At 55.1% G+C, this 27,936-nt stretch overlaps 2 protein-coding genes across 2 annotated transcripts in view; both read left to right on the top strand.

Moving 5' to 3' along the window:
• LOC102429002 (mastin-like) overlaps positions 1–3,827 on the top strand; it is a 7,078-nt gene extending 3,251 nt beyond the window's left edge. Inside the window, 3 exon segments of the mRNA XM_023755590.1 lie at positions 3,379–3,536; positions 3,658–3,673; positions 3,676–3,827. Of these exon segments, the coding sequence (XP_023611358.1) occupies positions 3,379–3,536; positions 3,658–3,673; positions 3,676–3,827 (326 nt within the window).
• Positions 3,828–14,304: 10,477 nt separating this feature from the next.
• Positions 14,305–16,106, top strand: LOC111826460 (tryptase-like). Its single transcript, XM_023755589.1, has 4 exons — positions 14,305–14,333; positions 14,526–14,797; positions 15,672–15,817; positions 15,903–16,106. Exons 1-4 carry the CDS (start codon positions 14,305–14,307, stop codon positions 16,065–16,067), a joined length of 612 nt encoding a protein of 203 aa, XP_023611357.1. The 3' UTR covers positions 16,068–16,106.
• Positions 16,107–27,936: the final 11,830 nt, after the last annotated feature.

Here is a 27,936-nt window from a genome sequence, read left to right as displayed (position 1 = left end):
CCGCTGGGGGTGTGGACCCAGGCAGCCGCTGGGGGTGTGGACACAGGCAGCCCGCTGGGGGTGTGGCTGTGGCTTCGCTGACAACACTTTATTCTCGGCAATTTGGGGGAATCCTCTGCCTTTTTCTTGTGGCAACATGTGCATAACATTACACATGACATTGGTCAGTGCGCAGTTCAGTGGCGTTCAGCACATTCACCATGTTGTGCGGCCTCAGCACCACCATCTCCAGAACTTCTCCTCCTCACACACGAAGCCTGGTCTCCATGACACGGTCACTGCCCCTCCCCAGGCTCTGCCAACCACGGAGCTCCTTTCCACTTCTGTGCATTTACCTGTTCTGGACGTTTCACGTAAATGTGAATCATGCAACGTGTGGCTTCCGCGTGTTTGCCTTCTTTCACGTAGCATGACGTTGTCAAGGCCGAGCTGTGCTGTAACCTGTGTCAGAACCGCATTGCTTTTTGTGGCCGAGTCACCTCCCACTGGGTGGAGGGAGCATTTTGGCTGTTGTGAATCACGCTGCTGTGACCTGTGTGTTCAGACACCGCCAGGGAACCTGTTCTCAAGCTGCTAAAACATTTTGTATTAGTTTGAGGCGTACAGCATGGTGGTTAGACAATCATATACTTTACAAGTGTCTCCCCCCACCCCCGATATTTCCATTCCTACCCGGCACCATCCACAGCTATGACAATATTATTGACTATAATCCCTAATCTGTACTTCACATTCCCTGTGACTGTTTGGTAGCTACCAATTTGTATTTTTTAATCCATCCCTTTCCCCCTTTGGCAACCACCAGTCTGTTCCCTGATCTAGGAGCCTGTTCTCCTGTTCTTTCATTTGGGGCGTGCTTCTTTGTCTCCCCATTTTGGCCGCCTCTCTGTATTTGTTTCTCTGTGTTGGTAGATCTGCTATGTCCCCAGTCTTGGTCGGGTGGCTTTTTGAGTACATGCCCTGTGGAGCTCAGTGGTGCCCCAGGAATGTCCCTGGTGTGGGTTCTGTGAACCCTGCTGTTGGAGTTGAGTCGTGATTGTTGTTGGCCTGTGGTAGGTAGGGTTGACCCTCAGGCTGACTGACTGAGTATTGACCCCGATCACACTGTATGAGCTGCTGTGAGTAGGCTGACCCCATGAAGCAGAATTGGCCCCAGCAGGGTCTGGTGCCTGCAGAGACCTCCCTTTCAGTGTGCTGCTTGTGGAGCTCATTGGTTGTTCTCTGCTGTGGGCTGGTTCTGGGGCCTCCAGGGAGGCACTGTGGTGCAGGTCAATGTCAGACACTGCCTGTGACCAATCCTGGGCTGCCTGTTAGAAGCTACAATGTGATCCACAGTTGGTGGCTCCCTCTGCCAGGCCTGGGTGCACGGGGGAGGGGCCAAGCTGTATACTGAGGTGATTCCCAGCAACACCAAACCTGCATCAGGACACAAAAGGCCCAAAGCACCCCAAAATCTGCCTCTGCCTGCCAGTTGCCATTAGGCTCAGCCACTGATAGAGCCTCCAGCTAAGCTAGGTGCCCCAGGAATGTCCCGTGTGTGGTGAGGTGAGCCCAGCTGAGGTTGTTGAGTTGCATGAGGTAGTTTCTCAATGAGTCACTGGGTTATGGTGAGTGGTGTTCATCAGGTTGTACAGATTCAAACTCAGCGCCAGTGCTGCGTGTGACACCACTCAACAAAAGTCTCAGGGCACACCAAGGCCAGCCACCACCACCCAGCACCCACCACCCGCCAGGGGTCTTCAAATCTTTGCAGTGGGGTAGGGTCTCTGGGTGTCATCAGGGTGAGGCCAGTAGAGTTCCTCAGGATCACACAGATTAGGATTTGGCAGTGAGGAGGGAGGGCTCTGCACAGTGGAGCTAGTCGGGTGCCTGGGGAAATGGCCCTCACCTCAGAGTCACACAACTCAGTCTCTCCCTGTGTGTCTCCAACAGTCCTGGAGTCTGCTCAGACCTCCTCCAGAGCTTCTGAGAAAGACTGTGTGGGCCCAGGCTGGTTGCAGCTGGCAGACTCCCCTGCAGGGCATGGGCTTTGTTGGGTGAGCCAAGTGGCAGCCTGGAGGAGGTGGGGGCACGTTCATTCCCCCAGGCTGATGCTCTATGGAGGGGATGTTCAACTCAGGAAAGATGGCATCTGTGGGCATGTGGGAGAGGACTCAGCCCTGGATAATGGAAGCTGCCCCTCCAGCCCTCTCCCCAAGCTATACAACCAATCTCTCCCTGTGTGGGTCCCGTCCACTCTGGGACGCTCTCGGTCCACTGGAGCCCAGTCTGGTTGAGTACCTGCCAATGAGATGTTTGTGCACTGGCCCTTTAAAAGGGCATCCGGGTGCCTGACAGTCCCCTGTCTCTCTCTGGCAAGTGCAGTCCCCACGGATGTTCACAGCCAGATGTTGTGTAGCTCCTCTTCCAGGCACTGGTGTTCCAGGCTGGGAGCTCAGGACAGGGTGGAGACCCCTCCCTTCTCAGAGGGGACCTTTGCAGCTGAGGTGTCCCTCCTAACTCTCAATGCAGCCCTTTCTGTGTCTCCACCATCCCTCCCCATCTCCATGTGGCTTCTTCCATGTGTCCTTAATGAGGAGACCTCTTTTCAGCCAGTCTTCAGTTGGTTATTCAGGTTGAGTGTCTATAATTTAGTTGTGATTCCGATTTGGTCCTGGGGGGAAGTGAGGGTCACTTCCACCTACTCTGTCTCCATCTTGGATCCCTGTTTTCAGTTCTTTGGGGTACAGACTAGGAGGGGAAGTTCTGGGCCATGTGCTAATTCTACATTTGGTTACTAGAGGAGGGATTTCCTGTTGAGCCTACATGTGTGCAGAGCTGGGGTTTCATGATCAGATTCATGGACACTGAGGACACAGGTGTTTGCTCTGCCAGGCGGACAGGCCCTCCCGAGGCTCTGCCTGGGTCCTCCCCTCGCCCCGTGGGGGTGTGTGGACCTTGATTGTCATCCTGAGGATGAGCCAGTCTGGGAGCGAGAGGCACGTCCCTAAATCAGAATGAAAACCCACCCATTAGCGCAGAAGTGTTTCCTTCCTGCTGTGATGCATTTCTCTGACACCAGCGCAGAAGTGTTTCCTTCCTGCTGTGATGCATTTCTCTGGGATGAGCCCTCATCCCTTCCTTTTCAAGGAGAACAGCCCAGACTGTGGCTGATGAAGTGCTGGGTCCTAGAACTGAATGGGTTTATTGTATGCTGTGGAGCTTAGTCCCAGGCCAGGTGTAGCTGCTCTAGACCTAAGGGTCGGGGCCCACACAGGGACTCCCTGTGCCCTTGGCTGATGGCCGGGGTGGCCCAGAAGGAATGAGAGGAGTACCTTGTTGTTGGGAAGGAGCAGAAGCCTGAACCAGCCTTTGTTCCTAGCCATCCCCTCCCCACAGCCCCGCTGCCCCGGCCGTACCAGATGCAGGAGGTGATGGTTCCCATGGTGGGGAACGAGGTCTGTAACCAGCGCTACCAGAACTCTTCCACCAACACTGGCCAGATCATCAAGGATGACATGCTGTGCGCTGGGAGTGAGGGCCAGGACTCCTGCCAGGTGAGCCCCACCTGTCTCGTCCTCTGTGCTCTGTCCCCTCCTGGCCCAGGGAATCAGGACTCAGAAGCTCCATGCAGTGGCCCGTGTGGAGATGTTCACTGAGTCCTGCCTCTCCCCAAAGGGTGACTCCGGGGGCCCCTGGTGTGCAGCTGGGCAGGCACCTGGGTCCAGGTAGGGATCGTGAGCTGGGGATACAGCTGTGGTCATCGAGACTTCCCTGGGGTGTATGCCCGGGTGATGAGCTTCATTTCTTGGATCCAGAAGTATGTCCCTCCGCCCCCTGGATCCTAGATGAGGCCAGGCAGGGTTCCCATGATGGGGAGACCCTCAATCTTCCTTGTTGACACCCCTGTTCTTTCCCAATTCCAGCCTCATCCTCCCACCTCATTCTTCATCTCACCCTCCACAGTGCCATGAGCCTCTTGCCCTCTGGGTCCCCTCCTGTCCTGACTGTAGGGTGGCAGACACAGGAGATGCTCCGCAGGCTGGTGTCTCTCACAGTAGGGGGGCCAGGAAAGGGGCCTGGGCCCATGGCCTCCTGCTCACCCTCTGATTCCTATTAAACCTGGAAAGCCAGCTCCAAGCTGTGGCTGAGATGGTGGCATGGACTCATCATGGTAGTGACTGAGGGCGCAGTGGGGGCCTCCCTGAGAGTCCCCGGGTCCCAGGTCTCCGTGTTCGTGTGTGAGGAGGTTTCCAGGGCTCAGTTCCCTGTGATGGCATTTCTGGGAGCACTTGGGGGTTATGCTTGTCCCGGTGTCCCTCCCTCCACCCCTCCACTACCTCTTCCTTCTTCCTCCCCTACCTCCTTCCCAGCTTCTTATTTTCCTTTTCTGCTCTTCTATGTTCTTCTCTCTCTCTTGTTTCATACTTGTTTCTTCTTAGTTCTCTTCCCTCTTCCCCTCCCTCCCTCCCTTAATTATCCTTGATCACAGGTGCCCAGCATGGACAAGGTCTCAGGGGCAAGGAGTTCTCTGAGTGGGATCCTGGGCCCCTGAAACCCACAGGGAGGTGAGGACAGACATAACACAGCACCGCAGTGAGTGTGGGACACGGTGTGGAGGTGAGTGCTGAACACAGAGCTGGGGGGACACAGGGCGTGATCCAGCCTGGACCTGCCGGGAGGGTTTGACGGGGCTGAGCTGCCAGGCCCAGCTCATGAAGCATGAGCAAAAGGTGGGCATTAGGGGGAGGAGGGCTCTGGGCAGAGGGACAGAGGTGGTGGGGACAGAGGAGGTGGGGACAGAGGCTTGAGCTTCGAAGGGATTAGGGGGGTGGACGACCATTCACAAAGTGAGCATGAATGTTGGCTTGTTTGGTTTTCAACATCAGCATCTCAGTAACAGAGGAATCATCAAAAACCCCATAAAACATGAAAGTGCTTCTTGTTAGATGGTTTGAGAGCCTCCAACTTCAGAGGCTTAGTGGAGAGTGAGAACCCCTGGTTAGGAACGTAAAAAACTGTCCGGAAAAACTAAAACGTAGTATTTGTACATAAATATCTCAGAATTTTCTAGAATCAAAGAAAAATTGTGAACCTTCAGTGGAAAGTGCCCTGTGAAATTCAGCAGAATAAACACAAATAAATTCTACACCTAAACCCATTTTAGTGAAACTGCACAATATCCACATGAAAAGCCCACAGAGACAAGTGAGAGTTTAACCTAAAGGAAATGACGTCAGACGCAGGGGATTGCTGATCAGCAACAGGAGGTGGAAGGAGACCCTGGAGCAATTCCTTGGAAGTGGTGAGGAAACATCACCATCAACATTAAATTTTATTCCCAGATAAACTGTCACACAATATGGAGGAAAAAAAGTGACATTACAAAACAGAAGACACAGAGTGTCTTATTACCTGCAGGCACTCATTAACAGAACTATTTAAGGATTTATTCCGGGAAGAAGAAATACTAATTCGGAGAAATCGTGCGGGACAAAGGAAACAAAAAACATTAATGGGAAAACACACTGCATGCCATTCTCCAGACACACCTGAGTGGCCATAAGCGTTGATTGGCCTCCTTCATAATCAGAGGAAAACTGAGGGAAATAAAGGACATGCAGTGTCACACTCATCAGCTTGGAGAAAATGGAAAAGTGCAATAAAACCACATCTTTGCAAAGATGTTGAGAAATGAGCAGCTCATGTGTGGAATCTAAAAAAAACACACAAAGCAAATGAAGAAAACAGAAACAGACCCATAGATACAGAGAACAAGTGGGTGGTTGCCCAAGGGGAGGGGGTTGTGGGTGGGGATAAAATTAATAAGGAAAAAAACAAAGCTTTCATGATCTCTATATTTATGACATGGTGTGTATCTGCAAATAAATTTAAAAAGAAGAGGGGAGCCCTGGCTGGTTTGGCTCAGTGGTTGAGGTGTCGGACTGTAGAGCGAAGAGGCCTGGGTTTGATTCCCAGTCAAGGGCATGTGCTTGGGTTGCAGGTTTGATCCCCAGCCCAGCATCGGGGTGCCTGCAGGAGGCATCCAATTGATATGCCTCTCACATTGATGCTTTTCTCTCTCCTCTCTCTACCCTTCCCTTCCACTCTCTCCAAAAATCAATGGAAAAAATACCCTCAGGTGAGGATTAAAAAAAATAAGAAGAGGGGATGCTGAGATAAAGTGCATGTGGGCATTCAGGCCAGCAGCTGTGTGTGGGGGGGGGGGGGCGGGGGGGGGGGCAGTGCCCTGCACTCCTCTGAGCAGGAGTCGTTCAGGCCTCAGGCCCCCATTGTTGTCCCAGGGTTTGGGTCTGAGTGACAGGAGTGGATGCACAGAGTGAGGGTGGGGCTGCGTGGGCATCAGGGTCAGGATCAAAGCCGGGGCTGTGATGCGGATGTCTGAGCCCTGATAGGGGAAGGCTGAGGGCAGGTGGGCAAACGGCACAGCTTCTGTTACCTAACAGCCCCTTTTGCAACACTGCAGTGGAGGCTGGGCCAGTGAGGGCGGGGTGGGGGTGCTGAGGGGGCAGCAATGTGCCAGCGTCCACGGGTCCTCAGGTGTCACAATGGAGGACTTGGACCCTGGGCAGGGATGGCTCCCGGAGGCCCTCATTCATGGCACTGGCTGTCCCATTCGGGCCCCACCAACCACAGGACACCTGTGACCACACTGACAATGACACTGACCTCACTCACTCTGCCCGACGGCTCAGAGGGACACAGGCCTCAGCGCAGCTTTGTGTCCACAGAACGGCCTTGCTCTTCACGGAGGGCAGTGCCTGTGACCGGCTCCCAGGCATCACCAACTCCGCAGTGCCCGCCGGGGGTCTGACCAAGGCCCCCGAGTTCTGTGTGCTGCTCCCTGGAGCCTCTCCTGGTGGCTGTCCTCCCTCAGCCAGGCCCTCTGTCCTAGACCCGGGTGCCAGCCTGTGACACCCAGGCTGTCTGGGCTCCACCTCCACCATCCCCTCCTGCCTCCTGCTTGCTCTCCACTCTCCACGCTCCCTCCCCCGGGAGACCCAGGCCCCCTGTTCCCCACCGTGTTCTAATGGGTGGGCATCTTGACTGGCATCACCTGGGCTCCCTAGGCTTTGCCTGCTGGGCTCCTACTGCACAGGCCCCGCAGCTGGAGTTGCAGCCGCCTCTCTGTGGGACATTCCCAGTATCCTGGTTGGTAGTTGGATTGCTCTCCCCTGAGGTGATCAGTTTTGCCAGGAGCAGTGCCCAGTGCAGTGGCCTGGCTGCTCCCCTGGCTCCAGGGCAGGCTGGGGAAGAGGCTGGAAGCCCAGGGTCCCGCAGGCACACTGCCACCCAGCACTGAGTTTTCAGCCCCAGGCTGGTCTCCCTGCCCCGGAGCCTCCTAGGGCCTCCCTCCACGTGTGCCCATGCATCATCGTCTGCATGTGTGTGGGAATACGTGCATGTATGCGTGTGTGTGTGTGTGTGTGTGTGTGTGAGTGTGTTTGAGTGTGTGTGTGTGTGTGTGTGTGTGGTTGTTCAGTTGCATGGATTGGGAAGGTCATATTACTTGCAGTTATATGGTCACATGTGACTTCGATAGACATTGAACAGGAGCAGGTCACAGCGGAACACCATGCGACAAGGCCATTTGCCCACAAGTTCACTGTCTGAAGTTACGAGGGGCGTCCTGTGAACCACCTTTTGTTACTGACGCTGGACATTTTATTTCTCTGCCTTTGTTTACATCCTGGGTAAATACTGAGCCTGAATTTCTGTTCTCAGAGGTCACTTACAGTTGCCTTGTATTGGAAGACAAGAGGAACTTGGTTATTTTAAGCTTTCTCACACTTATATCAAAAATGGGCACAAGCCCTCCTACATCTAGAAATTTAAAAATTATACTTCCAAATAAATGTCAGAATGAAATTAAAAAGTATATACAACTCACAATGGTGAAGATCCCACCTCCTCATATTCACAGGGACATGGTGGCTTGTATGTGGAGGGAAATGACCAGAGAATGTCCAGTTTAAGTCAAGAATTTAGAAAAATTATGTCAGAGGAAACCGAAAGAGAGCATAAGGAATAGAATAAAAGACAGGCTAACCAACGGGAGAAAGTCAGGGGTAATTTAAAACAAATAAAGGAAGCACCTGGACTAGATAATAAAGAAATTACAGGGTTGCAAAGCCAAAAGTGAGTTCCTTAAATCTAATTAAATAGGTAAACCTGCGGCAAGATCCATCAGGCAGGAAATATGATGCACAAATAATATCAGTAATAAAGAGGTGACCAGACACAAGGACAGAGCAGAGATTTTTAATACTCGGAAGAGGTTAGTGTGAACAAGCACATTAAAGAAAGTTGCCATCAGGTGAAATGGACCATTTTTAGGCGAGTATAACTCCAGAGACCTGACTTTAGGAGAAAGGGAAGCGGGACCAGATTTATAATCATGAAAGGCCTGCTTCTGGGAGGGGAACATCCACCCAGAACTAACATATAAAGTACAGCACGGGGAGTTACCCACAGCCTGGCTTCCTGGAGAATTACACTAAGACTTCAAGGCCCAGCGATCTTCCAGGGACAGCAGGAGAGGCAGCTCCCGGGCACACTTTCTGGAGAACAAAACTAGGCCCATAGAATAAAGGACAATTTCCATTATCAACATAGATTGAAAAAATCCAAAGTAAAACATTACCTAACCATCTCCCAATGTGTAACATAATTACCAAATAACCCAGGTAGGACGAAACCACCCCGGTTGAACACCAATTAGTGCAATTTACCACATTAACGGTGCAGAAATAGATGATAAAAACCATGTGATAACCTCAATAGATATGGAAAAATACATTTTTTGTGATTGATAAAGTCAACCACAGTTTGTGATAAAACTCTTAGCAAACTTGGGCCAAAGGTGACTTCCTAAATTTGCTAAGGGTGACTTTTCCCAGAGACACAGCAAATGTCCTGCTTCTGGTGAAGGGCAGGAGGGGGAGGGGGAACACTCTGGAAGCCCCGCCCCTGAATGAGTGATGATGGACAGGGAGGCCCAGACAGTGCAGGGTGACTCCAGGCAGCACACAGCCATCAGAAATACACAAAAGGTGTGAGGACCAGGGAGGAGGAGAGGACACCACCAGGAACAACACGGCGCTCTACCATCCCAAACCATCTGCTCACAATGTTAGAACTAGTATTCGTGCGGCAGGCAGCTTTGCCTACCATCAACGCAGGACCAGCGCTGAAATCCCACAGGCCTTCTAGGCACTGCCCATGGCCCCTGAGAAGAGGAATCAGTAAGATGGCATTTCCAGTGACTACTACAAACCTCCTGGGAAGAAATCTAACAAAACATGTGCAAGATGTCAGAGAGGACATTGTCCTTTTGAACTAAAGGACATAAGGTCCAAATAACATGGACAGATGTGCGCTGGCCATGGGTGGGAGATGCAGCATCCTCACGCTGTAAGCTCTTATCAATGTCCAGCCCTTCCCCCAGAGTCCCCCTCACAGGATTTCTCAGGACACATGACACGTTAACTCTCAGGTTTTGATGACAGGTTTGTGGGAGTAAAATGTTATCATAAACTATTTTGCTTTGATTGAAAAGAGAACTAACCTTGGGTTACAAGACACAATTGTATTTGACAAAAAAATCTCTGAGTGAAAGTTTTTTATTTTGTTAATCCTCACCCAGGATATTTTTTTAGCTTTATTTAAGTTTTGGTCTTTTTATCTTTTTATTGTCTAAAGTTTTACATATGTCTCCTTTTTCCTCTCCCTGCCCCCGCCCCCCACCGTGTACCCTCCCCCCCCAGCAGCCATTCCCACCCTGGGCAAGCACTCACAGCCCCATTGTCTGTGTCCGTTGGTTATGCTGATATGATGCATACAAGTCCTTTGTTGCTCTCTAACCACCCCAACCCCCCAATGTCCCCTTTCATTTGTCTCTGCATCTATTTTGGTTCATCAGTTTATGTATTTTTTTGTCATTGATTTTTAGAGAGAGTGGAAAGGAGGCAAAGAGACAGAGAGAAACATGGAGGTGAGAGAGACACATTGATTGGTTGCCTCCCACCCATGGAACCTGCACTGGGAATTCAACAGCTGACCCTTAGGTGGGCGGGCCACTGTTCTAACCATTGTTCAAACCACTGGCCTGGACTAATTTGTTATATTTTTAATGTCCATGTGTAGTTGGTTATTATCTGCTTGGTTATTATCTGCTTGATATGAGAAGAAAACAGTATGTAATCCTTGTTTCATAAATGTAGTATTTTCTCCTACCTCCCTGAAAACTTACTCAAACTTCTTCTATTTCTCATCATTGCTAGTTGAATAGGTTTGAATAACTTTTTTTTCATTTGTTTTTACTTTGGTTTCTAACTTTCCAATTCAATGCTTTCCTGGTCAGCCCCAACAGTTTTCTTCATATGTAAGAGCAAATCACTAAATTTTGGGCTGGTTTATGCCAAAAATTACCACCGTAAACAAGTATACTTAGAGAGAGGAAGGGAGAGGGTTAGAGAGATAGAAATATCAATGAGAGAGGAGCATCATTGATCAGCTGCCTCCTGCACGCCCCCTACTGGGGATTGGGCCAGCAACCTGGGCATGTGTCCTGATCAGGGATCAAACCTGAGACCTCTGGTTCCTGCGCTGACACGCAACTGCTGAGCCACACCAGTCGGGTGCAAGAATACTTTACTAAGGAACAGAATCAACTGTTTATTAACAGTTCAAATGCTGACTAGCATCTGTCAGCCTGGTTGGCTGGTAGACTAGTTGATTCTGTTCTAAGATGACTGGGCGGAGACCTGGGCCTCCCAGATGCCAGTCCTCTGTTTTGCTGGGACCAAAGGTTCTCTAGAGATGGATCCTCAACCTCCTCCTGGGGTGACCCCGACTGCAGGAGGGAGAGGACGGCCTGGGACCTGACCGTGTATCCAGCCTCCTGGCTCTCACCACCTTCCTCTGAGCTGGGTGACCCTCTTCAGCTCCTGCCAAGATCTGAGTTGCCTGGGTCCCTCACGTTCAAGGCGGCCCCATCTGCATGTGTCCTGCACAGTGAGGTGGCTTCACCCAAGCACCAGAACAGGGGGTTGCACTTCTCCCCAAGCCCCTCTTCTTCATCCCCTCCATCTGATTCCCAGCGGCCCCTCACCGATGCCGTCTCCTCCTTCTTTGAAGTGAGCTGATACCGTGCATTTGTCTGCTGCTGTGCTGTCACTGAGGCTGGGTCTAGGAGGATGGGCACGTTAGCTGGGCCGTTCCCTCCCTGCATCACTGGACGGCCACTAGGTTCCCATTCCCACAGCTTTATGGTACCAGCTGCCTAGTTTGCCTCACTCTGCCCTGTGGCTTCCTGGAACACCCCCACCTGTATTTTCCTCCTCAAAAACTTGGCGTCACTTTGAATGTTCCAGACTTGCCTGCAGTTCACATTCTATTGGGATTTTGGAAGAGTTGATATTGGATGACACCGTCTCCTGTTAACAACATTGAATGACATTTTATTTCGTGTGAGTGTCCTCCTCAAGGAAGTTTTGTGGTTGTCACGGACTCTAGATTAGGAATGTATGGACCTGGCCGTGAATGGGGTCTCTACCATATTGCATCGCATTAGCTATCCCTGGGGTTAAAGATGAGTTTCTCCTTCCTTCTCTCCTGATTTGTGTGTAAAACATTTGTCTTCCATCTAGACACATTGGGAAACTTAATCTTCAAACCTTTTCATTGAGGCTTTTGGCTCTTCTGGGAAGATCATATTATCTGCCAATGATAGTCATGACATTTCCCCCCAGACCCTCAAACCTCTTGTTTCTGTTTCAGGCAGATCTGCTCCTAATGCCCAAATGCTGTCTTTTCCCAGGTCTGGCCCAGCTGGTTATCGCCCAGCCTGGTGCCGGGAGACGGGAAGCCTGGGTCCAGCATCAGGGTGGGCGTTGGGGCCTGTGGCCTCTCGCTGACACCTCTGTGACTTGCCTTCCTGTCATCTGGGCTGAAACCAGCCCCAAACCCACATCCAGTGTTGAGGTGGGTGAAGGTGGGGCTCTGTCCAGACCAGAGGCAGAGAGGGAGGAAGCCCCCTTATCACCCAGAGGTCTCGCTCCTGGGCCTGTGGGACTTGCTGGGTCTGGGAGCCCAGCCCCTTCCCTCCTGGGTGCTCGCTCCCCCATCCAGGGGTCCCCCTGGCCATGTTGGATCCTGGTTGTTTTCTGTTGAGATCCCCAGTGTCCCCTGAAGATTCTGATTCTGGGTGCCCCCGGAGACACCAACATCTCAGCAAGGATGACAGGGACTCTGGCCCAGGAGGGAATGATGGGTTTCTAGAGACCTGAGCTCATCTAGGTGCTGCAAAGCATCCCTTGATGGTCTCCTCACTGGGCTCACGGGGCACAGAAGACCAGGCAGTGGTTCAGGAGTGTGGAACCCCTCTTCCTTCTCCTCTCAAACCACTGTCTGGTCCGGTCCCATGCTTGGTGGAGAATGATTCTCAGAATGTCAAAGGGCAGAAAAGTCTGTCCCTTGTCGGTAGCCGGCCTCTGCCTGGGATTGAACTTGGGGGACAGAGCTCCTCCATTCAGAAAGCAGGGAGTGTGAGAGGGGGGTTGGTTCTCAGTGCTGTGGGGGTGTAGGCGTGTGCAGGAGGTGAGGAGAGGTGAGAACTAGCACTAAATTGGCACCTCTCACACCCTTTGCTGTGTATTTTGACAAAGCTTGATCATGCATAGGATGTATGAGGACAGCTGAGCAGATGTCTGAGTGCCCTGGGGCGGCCGTTACAGATGCCACAGACCTGGAGCTTTAAATAAAACTTTATTCTGTCACAGTGTTGGAGGCTGGAAGTCTACAATCAAGGTGTCAGCAGGTCCCACAACCTCCAAAGGCTCCAGGGAAGCTGCCTCCTCCATCTCATGGTGTTGCTGGCAAACTCTGTCTGCAGGTCCAGCGAGTCTATCCTTTTTGGGGGACACTGTGAGCCTCAAAAGAAGGAGAGGATAGAGCGCACTGGGCATGCTGCTCTCCTCCCCCCTCCCCCCGCCCCTGCTCTTGCCTCAGGTGCCAGCCCCCATCCCATCCGTGCCCTGCTCTGTGTTGTTTCAGAGCATCTGATTATTTATCATTTATTTAGTTCCTCACTGAGGACATGCTTATGGATTTTAGGGAGAGGAAGGAAGAGAGATGTGAGAAACATCGGTCGTTTGCCACTTGTACGTGTCCCGATCAGGGAATGAACCCTCATCCTAGGTATGTGGTCTGACTTGGAATTGAACTTGAGACCCTTCAGTGTACAGGACGAAGCAAGGCATCTCTTTTCTTTCTTTTTCATGTGCAAACTGTCATCTTACCACTGAAATGTCTCCAGACCAATATTTTTATTACTTTTATTTCTTGTTAATCCTCACGCAAGGATATTTTTCCATTGATTTTTAGAGAGAGTAGAAGGGAGAGGGAGAGACAGAGGGAAATATTGATGTGAGAGAGACACATTTGTTTGCCTCCTGCATGAACCCCAACCAGGGTCGCGGAACGTGTAACCAACGTATGTGCCCTTGACCAGAATCGAACCTGGGACCCTTCATTCCACAGGCTGACGCTCTACCCACTGAGCCAAACCAGCTAGGGCTCCAGCACCAATACTGAGTGTCTTCTCAGAGAGGAAACACCATGTTTCTTATCTGATAGCTGTTCTGCTGGTCACCACTGGTCCCACTGAAGAGATAAGCCCCGCCTCCTCCCATGGCCCACCCCAAAGGAGGGCGGCTTCCCCTTGGTTCTGTCTGGCAGGAGAATAAAGGGGCTCAGAGGGTCCAGGACAGAGGCAGACAGACCTGGCATGGTGAGGACACTGCTCAAAGCCCCATCCTCTCCCTTCCCAGGCTGTGTCCCCGCCCTACATCTCCTCACTGGCTCTCCTCCCGGCCCTCTCCCCCTGCAGATGCTGTGGCTGCTGGTTCTGACTCTCCCCTGTCTGGGGGGCTCCGTACCTGTGACCTCAGGTGGGTTCTGTCCCCCAAGCCTGACTCTGACCTCTCAGAGGCCGCCCCTGGGATGGGTGGCGATCCCCCTCTGAAGGTGGCTCTGGGAGGGACTGAGGATGGGTCCATGCTGAGTGCAGGGCAGCGGTACCTGGGTCCCTGATGGCTCCTCCTCTGCTTCCCCAGATCCCGGCCCAGGGACTGAGCTGGTGGGCATCGTGGGGGGGCATGATGCTGCCGATGGGAAGTGGCCGTGGCAGGTGGGCCTGTGGGTCTTCAATCCAATAAGTTCCCTGTGGAATCTCACCTGTGGAGGCTCCCTCATCCATCCCCAGTGGGTGCTGACCGCTGCCCACTGCATTCCAGAGTAAGTATGACTCTGCCAGCACCTGGGGGGGGCGGGTGAGGACAGTGTCGGGAGGCATGTGATGTGTGTTGGGGGACAGATGCTGGGCTGAGCGGCTGCAGACCTCCCACCAGGATTCAGCTTCCTGGTGCTCCCCTTGCCCACCACAGAGGGAGGTCTCTGGGCTCTGAGGGGCTGGCCCACTTCCTGCCACAGCCTCTCAGAAGTCTTTGGCCTTCTGTCCCCAGGAGAAACCCAGAGACTCGGCACATTAAGGTCCAACTAGGACAACTGAGACCCTCATACAGTGACAGTGTGCAGGTGGCTAGGATCATCTGCCACCCCAACTACAGCCTTGGGCAGGGACCAGAAGGTGGGGCGGACGTGGCACTTCTCAAACTGGAGGCCCCCGTGCGACCATCTAACCTCGTTGGGTTGATCAGCCTCCCGCCAGCCTCCTCCTCATTCCCCCCAGGCACACGGTGCTGGGTGACTGGCTGGGGTGACATTGCTTCTGGAGGTGAGAACCAGGTGGGAGTGGGAGGAGGAGACTGAGGGCGATGCAGGGGGCGGGCCAGGCTTTACAGAGGAGGCTCAGCTGGGGTCTGAGCTGGGGTCCCTCCGGGGTCCCCCTTGGGTGTAGGAGGCAGACAGCATGAGAGGAGTCTGTTAAGGAGCGGAGACCAAAGTAGCAAGAGTGAGGCCTGGCCATGGGCATCTTTTTAAAATAAATATCACCCAGGGATATTTTTTCCAATAATTTTTAGAGAGAGTGGAAGGGAGAGTGATAGGAAACATCGATGTGAGAAGCATATCGATTAGTTGCCATTCCTGCCCGGGCTGGGGATTGAACCTGCAACCCAGGTACTTGCCCTTGACCAAGAATCAAACCTGGGACCCTTCGGGTAAGTGCTCTCACCATGAGACACACTGGCCAGGGTGCCATGGGCATTTCTCTCCCTCACTCTGCACAAGGCCATGCCCTCCCTTCCGGGGGTCCCTGTTCTCCCTGAGTCTCGATAGTGGGATGGAGAATGAGGAGAGAACTTCAGTGACGTGCTCCAGGATTCACTATTAAATGGACAAAGTCAAATTTGACAGTAGGGCCGCTCACTCTGCATTTCTTGGGGGAAAGCACTTGCTCTGATTTATCCCAATAAAAATTATTTGTGGATAAAAATATATTTCTCTGTTTCTTTTTGGAGCTTGGTGCCCACAGTGTCAGCCTAGAGATTATCAGCCCATGGGCCTTGAGTGAACCCAGAGAGTTGGGGTCTTGGGTGACTCCCAGGGTCCCCCTGGGGGCACTGAGGCTCAGCGTGTGGTTCTAGAACCCGCGGCCTGTGACTGTCCACCCCCTCAGGACCACAGGCTCACTGGGCTTCTTCTCACAGTGCTGCTGCCGCCGCCCAAAAATCTGCAGGAGGTGGATGTCCCCATCGTGGCGGATGAGATCTGTTGGTGGCAATACCTTAGGATCAACAAGGTTATCACGGACGACATGCTGTGTGCCGGGAGCTGGGGCCTGGACTCCTGCCAGGTGAGACCCCCAGACTGTGGCCTCCGTCCGTTGCTCCTGCCTGCAGGGGCCCTGAGTACTGACCACCTGTCTCCTCTTCCCACAGGGTGACTCTGGGGGCCCCTTGGTCTGTATATGGAGGGGCACCTGGGTCCAGGTAGGCGTGGTGAGCTGGGGGGAGGGCTGCGGTCTTCCCAACTTTCCTGGAGTCTATGCCCGGGTGACATCCTTCTTGCCTTGGATCCACCATCATATTCATTCCTCTCCTTGAGCCCGGGGCCGGGCAAGGATGCTGCCCATGAGATGAAGACAGGCCCTCCAGGGTGCCTGGGGGACCCCTCCCTGCTCCCTCCCAGAGCCAGCTCTTCATTGCACCTAGCGCTCCTCCAACCCCGCTGCCCCCACCTGCTCTGAGATCCTCCTGCCTCAGCACCTCCATCAGCCTCTCTCCCCTGACAGGCAAAAGGGAGAGGTGGGATGTGTTCTGAGGACTCCTGCCTCCTCCCCACCCTCTGTAGCTCATTAAACTGCATGAAAAACTGCTTTGGACTCAGTGGACTTACCTGTGGGCGTGGCCAAGGCGGCCAGTGGGTGGTGGTGCTGCTGGGGGAGCCCAGGCTCTGGGAGGGGGACCAGGTGGGATGGGCAGCTATGGCTGCAGCTGGAAGAGGGCGACCTGGCGGCTCTCCTGGCTGGGGTGGAGGTGAGTCTGCTGCCCGGGGCTGGAGGCCACAGCCCGGAGGGCCGCCCCCCATAGGGTGCAGACCTTCCCTCCTTCCTCCTTTCAGTGGCAGTCAGTGTGTCCATGGAGGCTTTAATGACTTGGACGTGGCCGCATGCAAACAGGAGGTGCTGTGTTTCCATGGTCACCACTGCTCCCCTCTGACCTGCGGGCGCCGAATCCCCATTTTCCAATGTGATCAACTCCTGGGACCAAATGAAGTGCAGCCTCATTTCCACCCAGATCCTCAGTCTCCCACTCTGAGCTTCTCCGGAGCAGGGCAGACCTGCAGGGGCCCGGGACCAACCAGTCCCCCTCTTTCCGGCCCCACCTTCCTGTTCCCTGGTCCGGGTTGTTTGGAGGCAGCAGAGAGGAGGGTGGAGAGGGGACCCCCATCCTCCCGAGGCCGCTGAACTGGCGCTGGCGCCCCTGCTGGAGAGGCACCGAGGTGCACCGTCCCCTCTGGCTCCGCAGAGCCCCTCCTTTCTCCCCGGGGGTGGGAGGGGCTCCCAGTGGTCAGAGGAGCTTCAGTTTCAAAACCAGGGAGTGAGAAGGGGCTGTGGAGCCCCTCCTGCCCCAGGCAGTGATGTGTACTTCCTGCTGGAGTAGGATTTGGGGGGCATGCCTGGTGCCCGGCTGGGGTGGGTCCTGCACCTGAAGGTTGGGGCCAGGACCCAGGAGGGCCTGTGGAGCCAGAGGCGGCTTGTACTGTGGGTGAGGGCGCTCCATACCCTGCAGCGACAGGCTGGTCCCCAGTCTGATTCTACAATGGGGTGGCGGCCTTCCAGACCTTTCAGTGCCAGGACCCCTGCCCCTCGAGACCAGGGTGGAACAGCCCTCCTCTCTCACTGTGACCCGGTCCTTAGGGGAGGCCCTGACTCCGAGTTAGGGAGAGTGGAAGCTCCAGGGCAGGCGGATCAGCAGCTGTGTCCCCCATGTGCCCGGGACTGAAGTCTGTGTTCCTGGCAGCCAGGAGCTCTCCAGGAAAGCCTTTTCCTAGGAAAATGAGGACTGAGACTCAGCTGGAAGGCACCACCATGCAGATGGCCCCCGTTGGGGATCTGCTCCGCCCAGGGAGGGAGGAGGGGGTGACACAGCACAGCCTGGCCCTGATCCCTCGCCCTCCGGGTTCAGGCACACGTTCTGCCTAAGTGACTGCCTGTCCACGATGCCCAGGGGGTGGGCGGCTGCCAGGTGGTCCACACACATCCAGGTCCCCTGTGCCCGCCAGGAGGGTGTGGGCTGCCTGCCTTGCCATTGGGCTCTGGGGACTGAGTCTTTGTAGGGCTTTCCTCCCTGGGTGAGGGTGTAGTCAGACATTAGTGTTTCCAGGGTTAAGAATGAGGGTTTGAGTGACTCAGAGGCCAGCGCTCCCAGGGGAGTGAGAAGGACCTAGAACTTGGTGTTGGAGGGAAGGCTGGAGTGAGACTCACCTGGGCCTGGGGCTGTGTCTGCAGGCATGGACACGGGGTGGACCCACAGGGCTCTCTCCAGGGGATGGGCTCAGGGCTGTCCCCCCTCCCCCAACCTCACTTGTCTGGAATCACAGCCAGAGCACCTGGCTTCCTGGCTCAGCTGTAAGACAATGTGGGCGGAACCAGATGCCTGGGTGGAGATTGAGGAGCAGGGCATGTTGCCTCTTTTCTCTGAAATCTGTTCTGACTGAGTCCTGGGCCTGTAGTGGTGGGTGTCACCTAGCCAGCAGGGCTGTGTCCCCAAAATAAACCCCTGCAGGGCGTGGTCAGTGCCCATGGGCACCCTGGGGAGGGCCCACAGGCATTGGCCTCTTCCCCTTGTCTGAGGTGAGAGAGACACCTTCAGGGTTTGGAATGGAGACTCCATGAGGGCCATGCCCTTCCAGGTGGACATCACACCTCAGTCACCACCAGGCTCTCCCCCTGTGTGGTGTCCTGGGGTCACAGTGACAGCCCCCGACTGGGGAGTGTGAGCTTAAAACAACACAAATGCATCCTCTTACCGGCTGGAGGCCAGGAGCCCGCAATCAAGTCTTTCTGGGGCCACAGCTACTCCCAGGCTCCTGCCTCCTGCAGCTGCTGGTGGTGCTGGGACCCTTGGTTGGGGAGGATCCTCTGGACCTCCAGCCCGTCCTCCCCACCCCTCTGTGCTCTCCGCATCCTCACCTCTTCCTACAAGGAATAGTCATTGCATTTAGGGCCTCCCCCCCTCCACTCTTACCCCATCTGAACTGGTTGCATCTGCACTTATTTCTAAAGCAGGTCAGGTTCTGAGGGACCGCACTGGTCCACACTGACTCCCTCACTGGTGAGGTTACAGGCCACCAGGCTGTGTGCTCCTGAGAGGGGAGCGCGCCCCTGAGGAGGCAGGGGCCTGGCCACAGGAAATCTTTAGGATTCCCACGGCCCAGCACCCAGGGCCCCCATCAAAACAACAGGCCAGTGAGGGCCTCTGCCTCTCTCAGGGAAGCAGCGTGCTCCCCACCTCACGGTGCCCTCCAGCCCGTGACACTGGCCCCACAACAGGCTGCCGGCTCTGAGTGGTCCCAGCGCTGGACAGGACTCTGCTGCAGGTACAGGCTGCCCTGGCCTCACAGGACGTAGCAGACATGATGGTGGTAAAAGTATTGGTGATGGGCAAGCCCCACCGGGGGCAGGACAACACAGGCCATGCAGCCTGCACTGAAGACTATTCCTGAGATGTGAGTGACAGCTGGTGTCTGGGTACATTGCGCTCCTTGTGTCTGGAGGCCAGGGAGCAAGACGTGCCACCATCTTGGTGGGACAATGACACTGAGCACCAGGCAGAGGCAGGGCTGCTGTGTCACAGTGGGGGGCAGGGAAGGTGAGGGCCCTTGGGTGTCCCTTGCTACCCCCTCGTCAATGTGATGGCAGGTGGACACGTGCAGCCACCTGACCTGAGAAGTCCCTGTGACCAGAGCTCAGCCCCTCAGGGGTAGGGGTCTGGGTCGTGCTACCAGGTAAGTCCCAGAGTCCCAGTTAGCAGCAAAGGGTGGGATCCAGGTGGACAGTGGAGGGGCCCTGTCGGCCTCAGTTGTACCCTGAGCCTCTGCTTCCCAGTTTCCTGGGCAGGGACTCCTCTGTGGTCCTGCGGCCGCCTCCTCAGCACACGAGGCAGAAGGCGGTGGATGCTGCCGGACACAGATACCGGCCAGGTCCCCCTTCAGGACAGGACCTGATGGGAGGCCTGGCAGTTCCTCTGGCTGTCTCGCCCCGGCAGGTCCCTCTTGGCTAGCACAGGGAGAGGCAGGGCTGGCACTGTGTCCCAGTGGGGTCGTGGCCTGGGTCTCCCTGTGGGCTGGTCAAGGTGTCATCAGCCTGCATTGTGCTCCAGCCTCGCCCTCTGCCCCAGCTTTGCTCCATCCACCTGCCTCCCAGGTGCCTCTCCCTGACTTGTACCCACAAGAAATCCAGGCTGCACTGCACAGCCAGGTGGCCCCTGCCTGCCCTTCCTGTGCCAGGGGATGAAGGGGTGCAGAGAGGGTTTTCCGTGCAGCTTCTGGAGAGCACCCTGCAGGGGGCAGTGTGCAGGACCTCAGCAGGCCACGTGCCAGGCAGATGGCATGCTCTAGTCAGATGGTGACGAGCTCCACGCTGCCTCACAGGGTCCAGTGGATTCAGGGGCTGCCCTGTGGCTCGAGGGGCCCAGCATCAGCTCTGGGGCTCTGCCTGCCTGGGCCCAGCTGCCTGGGCCCAGCGCTCTGGGGCTTCTTCCAGCAAAACTGCATCCTCTTGGCAGCTCTCCTTGCTCAGGCCGCTGGTCTGGCTGTGCTTTGTGGCTGAGATCCGTGCAGCCAGAGATGGCTGCTGCCCAGTGACAGCCGGTAGCAGGTCCGGGGGAGGCAGTGCCAGGGCCCAGCAGCTCCTCGCCGCCTGCTGACTGACCCCCGACCTGGGTGGGCCTGAGAGAGGAGCAGCTCCCTCTGCCCATGGCCCAGCCAGGGGCCCCTGCCTGCCCTTAATGTGCCAGGGGATGAAGGGGTGCAGAAAGTGTCCCAAGGAGGGTCCCTCCAGGTGAGGATGCCCCTGCTCAGACCCCGGCTTCTCCATCCCCACACGGGGACCCCGGCCCCTGGTCGTCTCACCCAGACCCCTGCCATCCCCGCAGATGCTGTGGCTGCTGTTTATGAGTCTCCCAGGCAATTGAGTGGCCTTAGCATATCATTAGCATATTATACTTTGATTGGTTGAACAGATCACCAGATGACCAAACACTTATCACATTAGGTTTTTATTATCCTATATAATAAAAGGCTAATATACAAATGGACCAAACAATGGAACAACTGATTGCTATGACACGCACTGACCACCAGGGGACAGATGCTCCACGCAGGAGCTTTCCCTGGTGGTCAGTGTGGTCCCACAGGGGGAATGTTGCTCAGCCAAAAGCTTGGCTCACATCTGGCGAGGCGAGCACAGTGGTGGTGGTGGAATCCTCTCCCACTTTTGTGGCAGGCGGGTGGTGAGGAGTGAGAAGTATGGACTTGGAGACTTGGAGAGGGCACAGGCTGGGCTGAGGGACAACCTCCCCTCCCTGAGTGCACAAATTTCATGCACCAGGCCTCTAGTATAGGATAATAAGGTCCTGAAGTCTCTCCTCCTGGAAACCCCTCAGTTCTGTGCAAGCCAGGCTGGCAGGTCCCTACCACACAGGGCTTGTGAAGGGGGCATGTGCTTTGGTGGCGGTGACTTCAGCAGACTGACTGCAGTGGATGGCAGGACAAGTGCTGGGCTGGGGGATGAGGGGTGGGTGGGGAGGCTGTGGAAGCAGCTGGCAGTGAGAACTAGGAGCAGGGCAGGCAGGAAGCCAGAAGGTGCCCATCAAGGGGCCACAAGCCATGGACACAGCGTTCCATCGCCAGCTCTCCCCGGCTGGCTGGGAAACCCTGGGGAGACCGTGCTCTTCAGGCCTCGCACAGCCTGAGCACCAGGGCCGCTGCGCCCGCCTGTGCTGTGCAGATCCCTTCTTGTTCTGGGCTCCATGCCACACCCGCAGTGATCAGTGGGTTTTCACTTGATAACTGGATTGGAGTAGTTAGTGCTCCCTAGTGTACACACTGCCTCCAAAGCCAACGGTGCCCCGTGCCTCTGTTTTTGCTGGCAGGAGGTGCAACATATAAGTTGCCCTTTACCTTGGAAGGGGTGTCTCAGCCACCGCCAAGGACTGCACCCTAAAAACGCCATCGATGAGTCAAGCCCATACCAGGCAGGTGTCTCACTAGAGACCGGCTCCTCCGTTCTAATGACCGTGATGTCATCTGAGCACAGGACCCGTGGGGTGCCCTGCTGGATGGCTGGCTTATCACGGGCTAGACTCCGGGTGCTCACTGGTGTCCCTCCAGGCGACCGAAGCTGCTGTGATCCTCCCTCTTGATGGGGATTGGAAAAAACTCACCAGATCAGAAGTCACCTTTCAAGAGCCCGAGGCTGTGCCGATTTGTCCTATCAAGATGCCAGCATCACAGCCACGGCTGCTGCTCACGACCCGCTCCAGAACCCACGCAGTGTCTGCAGGGACCCTACTGTGCATTCACTGGGCTGTGATGAGCCTCCCCCGCCCCCGTCCCATCTCCATGCTCTTGCCCTCTGCTCTCTGCCGCCCCCTGCTGGCCGCACCTTGTGGGCCGGGCTCCCTCACTTGGGCAGTCTTTTATTCACGTTTGGGGGTACAAACCGAGTGCTCACTCCATGCCAGGGGTCCAGGGACGAACCGAAGACAGAGCTTTGCCCTTGAAGGGCTCTCAGGACGGCGAGTGCTTTTGGGGAAGTGGCTGGAGCGGGGCTGGGGGATAAAACTGGAGCTGCTTCTGGGCTGGGCTCAGTGCTGAGCCACTGGGGACCCCTCAGAGGGCACAGGGGCCTGAGCCGGGAGCGGCGCCCGCAGGTGGGCTGGGTGTGCTGGTCACTGGGGACCGGCTCCTGGCCAGCACGATGGGGTGCTGTCCTCCGCTGGTCGCTGACCTGGCCCACTGAGATGCTTGAAGAGGGCGGCCTGCAGTTAACCCTCGTGGCCACACGGGGGCGCTTCCGGGCCCACGCTCTCTGTGGAGGAGGGGTGTGGTCAGGGCAGGCAGCTGTTGGAACAGGTGCCCGCACACCTGGCGGCTGTGCAGGTGGGGGCTGGGCTGCCTGGACTCCTAGGGGCGCCATTGACAGGCGACTGTTAAATTCCAATTTCTTGGCGTGGACCCTACTCCAGGTGTCTGCTCTCATCCTCCTTGAGTTGGGGATTCAGATCAGGGGATCCCTCCGCTCACTCAACGTGGTGCTTTTGGGGGCTCTCTGCGTTGCTGAATGAACTTCTGGTGTTTGCTTCCTCTTTGCTGGGCTGCTCCCCTCTTTCGATGATCCATGATCATATTCTTCGTGCAAGATTCTCCTCTGGGTTATCTTTCCAGGAGCCCAACTTCACGGAGCGCGGCCAGATGAGCTTCCAGACTGGATGTATGTGCTTGTACCCACCCGCTGTCGGGGTTGAACAGTGGCTCCCACAGGTCTGTCTGGGTCCTCATCTCTGGAATCAACGGAAATTACAAATCTCGGCACCTGATGTGATTAAGGAGTTGAGAGGAGGAGCTTCCCCTGGATTAGGGGGGGCCGCAGGGGGGGGACGCTAAAGGCAACCACATGGGTCTTTATGAAAGGCCCAGAGCCAACGTGGACGCGGAGGCAGGGAGTGCAGCGAGGAGCCGACACTCAATTTATAAAAAGAGAGAAAATAAACGCATTCCTGTGTTTCCATCCACCAGGTTTGGCAGTTTGTTGCCGGAGCCCCAGGAAATGAGCAAACCCACCCCCTAAGCACACAGCAGTCCCCTTTCTCTACGTCCCCCCAAGCTCTGCGGGCGCCTGTGTGTTTAAGTTTTCCTTTCTGACAGGGGTGATCCCGAGAACCCTGCCAGCCACGCTCACAGCAGCCTGAGAGGGGGGAGGGGGGACTGCTCTCCCTCCTCTTTTCACGAAGGCGGGCTCACTGGGTGTACTTACCTGGACACGTTCACCAGTTTTAAGTGTGCGCTGTGACAACCCTCTGGACAAATGCTCACAGTCTCGCAAGACGTCCTGCTGCACCTGGCGGAGGCGACCTGCAGAGACAACAGGGGGCAGCCCAGACTCCCTCACATCCTGTCCTTGTCCGGCCTCCTTGGTGCCTCCAGCCATCGCCCCTCAGCACCAGGCCTTTGCTGTCCCCTGTCTGTCGCCAGGGGGCCCCCTGGCCTCTATCTGACACAGCTTTCACTCCTGGCTTTCTCCATGACCAGGAGGGTGTATTCCTGGGCTGCCTAACAAAGGACCACAAACTGGGGGGTTTGAAAGAACAGGAATTAATTGTTCACGGTTCTGGAGGCCAGAAATCTGAAGTCAAGGAGTCAACAGGTGAGTTCTTTCCAGAAGCTTCAAGGGAGGATCTGTTTCCTGCTTCTCCTGGCGTCTGGTGGGTAATTCTTGGCATCCTTTGGCCTATAGACCATCGCTCGGTTTCTGCCTCTGTCTCCCATGGCCTTCCCCACTCTTTCTTTTCTTCGAAGGACACCAGCCATGGCTCTCAGGACTCACCCTGATCCAGGATGACCTTGACTCCATTCCATCTGCCAAGACTGTGGGCATGATTTTGAAGGGACGCTGTGCCAACTCTCTGTGCCCGGGAAAGGGAGCCAGGCTCTACATGGATCTATTTATTTTTCTTTCCTTTTTTGCTGATAAATAGACAGGTTTAATGATGCATTGTTCTTCGCACAGATGCCTACAGATTCTATAACTAAAATCCAGGAATACACAAGTAGGCAACATAGACCAATTAGCCAGATCTAAAATAAACTGGCTTCTTATGACTACCCTGTAAACATCACAGCTCTTCTTCTGTCCAAAACGAACATAATCTCACATGAAAACAGCTAATGTAGGGGAACCAGAAACCTAGTTTTGTGGCCAAAAGTAAAAACCGAAGGAAAAATAGCAATTTGGTGGTTAGTTGGTGAAAGCAGGGAATCCGGAGCCCTTCACTGTGCTGCTTTGCTCTTTTTATCCCTCTTCTTCAGCCCATCCATGTTTGCTCTCAGTAGGTTTGAATGAGCCATCTGAAACTTATTCACTTCTTTGGAGCTCACCACTGTGCTAATCTTCTTTTTCCCATCAGTTGCTCTTAACAGACACTTGTTGTCTGAGGGCTCGAAGCCCTCCACTGAGCCCTTCCTCGGAATGGGTTTAGTTCGGCCATCATCTGCTCACTCTCCAGCAGAACCATCCCGGCTCGGCATCTATTTCTTAAAAAAATATTTTTTATTTTTTAATTTTAGAGAAAGAGAGGAAGGGGGTGGGGGGAGAAAGAGAGAGAGAAACATGGATTCGTTGTTCCACCTATTGATGCTCTCATTGGCTGATCCTTGCATGTGCCCTGACTGGGATTGAACCCTCACCCTTAGTGTATTGGGACGCAGCTCTAACCAGCTGAGCTACCCTCAGGGCTCCACATGGACCCATTTCCTGGGGGGTGGGAGCTGCACCCAGCACCCTTTCCTGAAACCCCTTTCCTGCTGCAGTCGCCCGAGTTGTGTGTGGCTGGTCTCCAGGGCGTCCCTGGCCCAGGAGTCAGCAGATGTGTGGCCAGCGGCCCGACACGGGCATGACTCAGGGTCCCACATGGGCCGAGTGTGGGATGGACATGGGCCTGGGAAAGCAGTGGTCTGGGCCCCCAGGACACAGGCACCATTGCATCTGGGCACAGTTGCTCATTCTCCCTCATTCTTGGTGGCAAGCGCAGGCTCCACCAGCATCAGTGCTGGAAGATGTATGGGAATGAGGGCTACGGAGCCACAAGGGGGCGTGCCAGCAGCCTGTAGCCACAAGGGGGCGTGCCAGCAGCAGTCCCCAGCGTCAGCAGACTCCAGGGACACAAGTCAGGAAGGAAACCCCCTGCGTGACTCCGGAGCAATGTGTGCCGCTGGGAAAGTATAAAGAAAAGCAACGAAAGGCAGGATTGGGGTCGCCAACCAGACACCCTGAACGCGCGGTCTTTTTGGGTCTGTGTGCGCCTGGGGTCCTGTGTGTCCAGCATCCCTGGCACCTACCCTTTCTCAACCCCTAGCCGTTGGCCCGTGTGAGGTTTGGCCCAGGTGGTGTAGGTAGAGGGGACCATCGGGGCCATTTGGTGCATGGGGACCCTGGGCCCTGGGCTCCAGACCCCGGCAGGGGTAGGAACATCCCTGGCAGGTTCTTACCTCCTATCTCCAAATGTTAGCGGAGAAGCAAAATTCACCCACTGCGCCCCATTGTCCCGATGCACTTCTCCAGACTCACCTGTTCCAAAAGCATATCATCTGTCTATTCTCCCAGCAGGACATCACCTCATGGGGGCAGGGCTTCCAAACACAGGGTCCAGGCCAGGCAGCCGAGACTATGATCACGGCCAGCACCTGCCGCTCAAGTTCAAGCAGAGCCTGTCTGCTGGGGGGGCGGGGGCATCACCCTGCCGAACCTGGAGGCCGCCCTGACATTCTCCCATCATGGCAGCCTGGTCTCCCTCCCTCCACCTGGCCAGGCTGGACCTGTGCTGCTCACCCAACCTCCCACACCATAAGGGGCAGACATCATCCCTCATTTAAAAAAAATATATTTTTATTGATTTTTTACAGAGAGGAAGGGAGAAGGATAGAGAGTTAGAAACATCGATGAGAGGGAAACATCAATCAGCTGCCTCCTGCACACTCCCCACTGGGTATGTGCCCGCAACCAAGGTACATGCCCTTGACCGGCATCGAACCTGGGACCCTTCAGTCCCCAGGCCTACGCTCTATCCACTGAGCCAAATCACCTAGGGCTCATTTCTCATTTTGAGACAGAAACACCCAGGCTCAGAGAGGTCAAAGCCTTGCTCAGGGCCCCACAGCAGCCAGTCTCTGATGAGGGACGCCTGGGCCGGGAGGCTGGAGCCTGAGTGGGTGGGGGTTTTGTCCCTGGAGCAGAGGCTGTTTCTCTTCAGTCTCCTGGGCCAGACACAGAGCCTGCCTGGGATGGAGGAGCCGGCAGCCCCACGAAATAGCGCATTGTTTCTATTTTCCATACTTTTTCTGTTTATTTCATTTCTAACAGTAATAGAATTTTTTGAAATTCTATATTTTATTAAATATCTGATCAAATTTATTATTTTTAAATAACAATTTAAAATACTTCAATCACAGCGGACATACAACATTATATTAGTCTCAGGTCTTCAGCATAGTTATTAGACATTCATATAACCTATAACTTAAGGGATCATCCACCTCGCCCCCATAAGTTTGGTACCCATCTGACACTATACATAGTTATTACAACATTATTATATTTCCTATGCTATACTGTACATCCCTATGACTTTTTATAACTGACAATTTGTACAACAGTTGATCAAATTTAAGGAGGAAACGTGGAGTGGGGGCTGGGGGAGGGTCAGGGTGCTTTGGGTGGGGACCCTGCAGGAGCCCAGCCTCTGCTCTCTGCCGCCCCCTGGTGGGGGCTCTGGGCCAAGGATGCTGTAGGAGCCCAGCCTCTTCTCTCTGCTGCCCCCTGGTGGGGGCTCTGGGCCAAGGACACTGCAGGAGTCCAGCCTCTGCTCTCGGCTGCCCCCTGGTGGGAGCTCTGGGCCAGGACTCTGCATGAGCCCAGCCTCTGCCCCCTGCTGTCCCCTGACGGCTGCTTCCTGTCAGCCGGGTGCCCTCTCTTAGGCAGTGTTTTGTTAACATTTGGGGGTGAAAACTGAGTTCCCACTCAGTGCCCAGCCCCTGCCCCATGTTCCTGGGGTTCAGGGATGAACCTGAGACTCGGCCCTGCTACAAAGGGCTCCCAGGATGTCTGGAGCTCTGGGGGAAATGGCTAGAGGGGAGCTGGGGAACAAAAGCGCAGCTTCTGGGCTGGGCTCAGCGCTGAGCCAAGGGACCCCTCTGTGGACACCGGGGTGTAGGCCCCGAGCTGCACCTGCAGGCGGCCTATGGTATGTTGGGCACCTGACAGTGACAGGTGCTGGGAGATGCTGAGGACTCTGCAGGAGGGACCCGCACTATCTTCCTGGCTTCCCTGGGGGCTCACCCTCGCACTCTAGTGGGGGGAAGCCACAAAGGCTGGCTTATGCTTGGTACCCCTTCTTCCTCTCCCTCTGTCCTCCAGGGGCGGGGTGGGCGCTGGGGTTGGAGGTGGTGGAGCTAGTGCCCCTGCTAGGACAGTTGGGAGCAACTGCTAGTGCAGTGACCTGGGCATCCATTCTTCTGAGATCCCCCTGCACCCGCTGGCTGCACAGCACGGTCACTGAGACCATGACCTCTCCTCACCTTGGCGCCCCTCCTCCAGGTGTGCCCTTGTTGCTCCCTCATTCCTGGAACCCCACTCCTCCTTTCTTCTCTGGCACATGGGAGACACGTTGCGGGCTGCCTCAGTCTGTGCCCCTC

The sequence above is a fragment of the Myotis lucifugus genome, unplaced genomic scaffold, assembly GCF_000147115.1.
Source record: "Myotis lucifugus unplaced genomic scaffold, Myoluc2.0 scaffold_81, whole genome shotgun sequence".
In the NCBI taxonomy this organism is placed as follows: domain Eukaryota; kingdom Metazoa; phylum Chordata; class Mammalia; order Chiroptera; family Vespertilionidae; genus Myotis; species Myotis lucifugus.
This window is presented reverse-complemented; position numbering and strand designations above follow the sequence as displayed.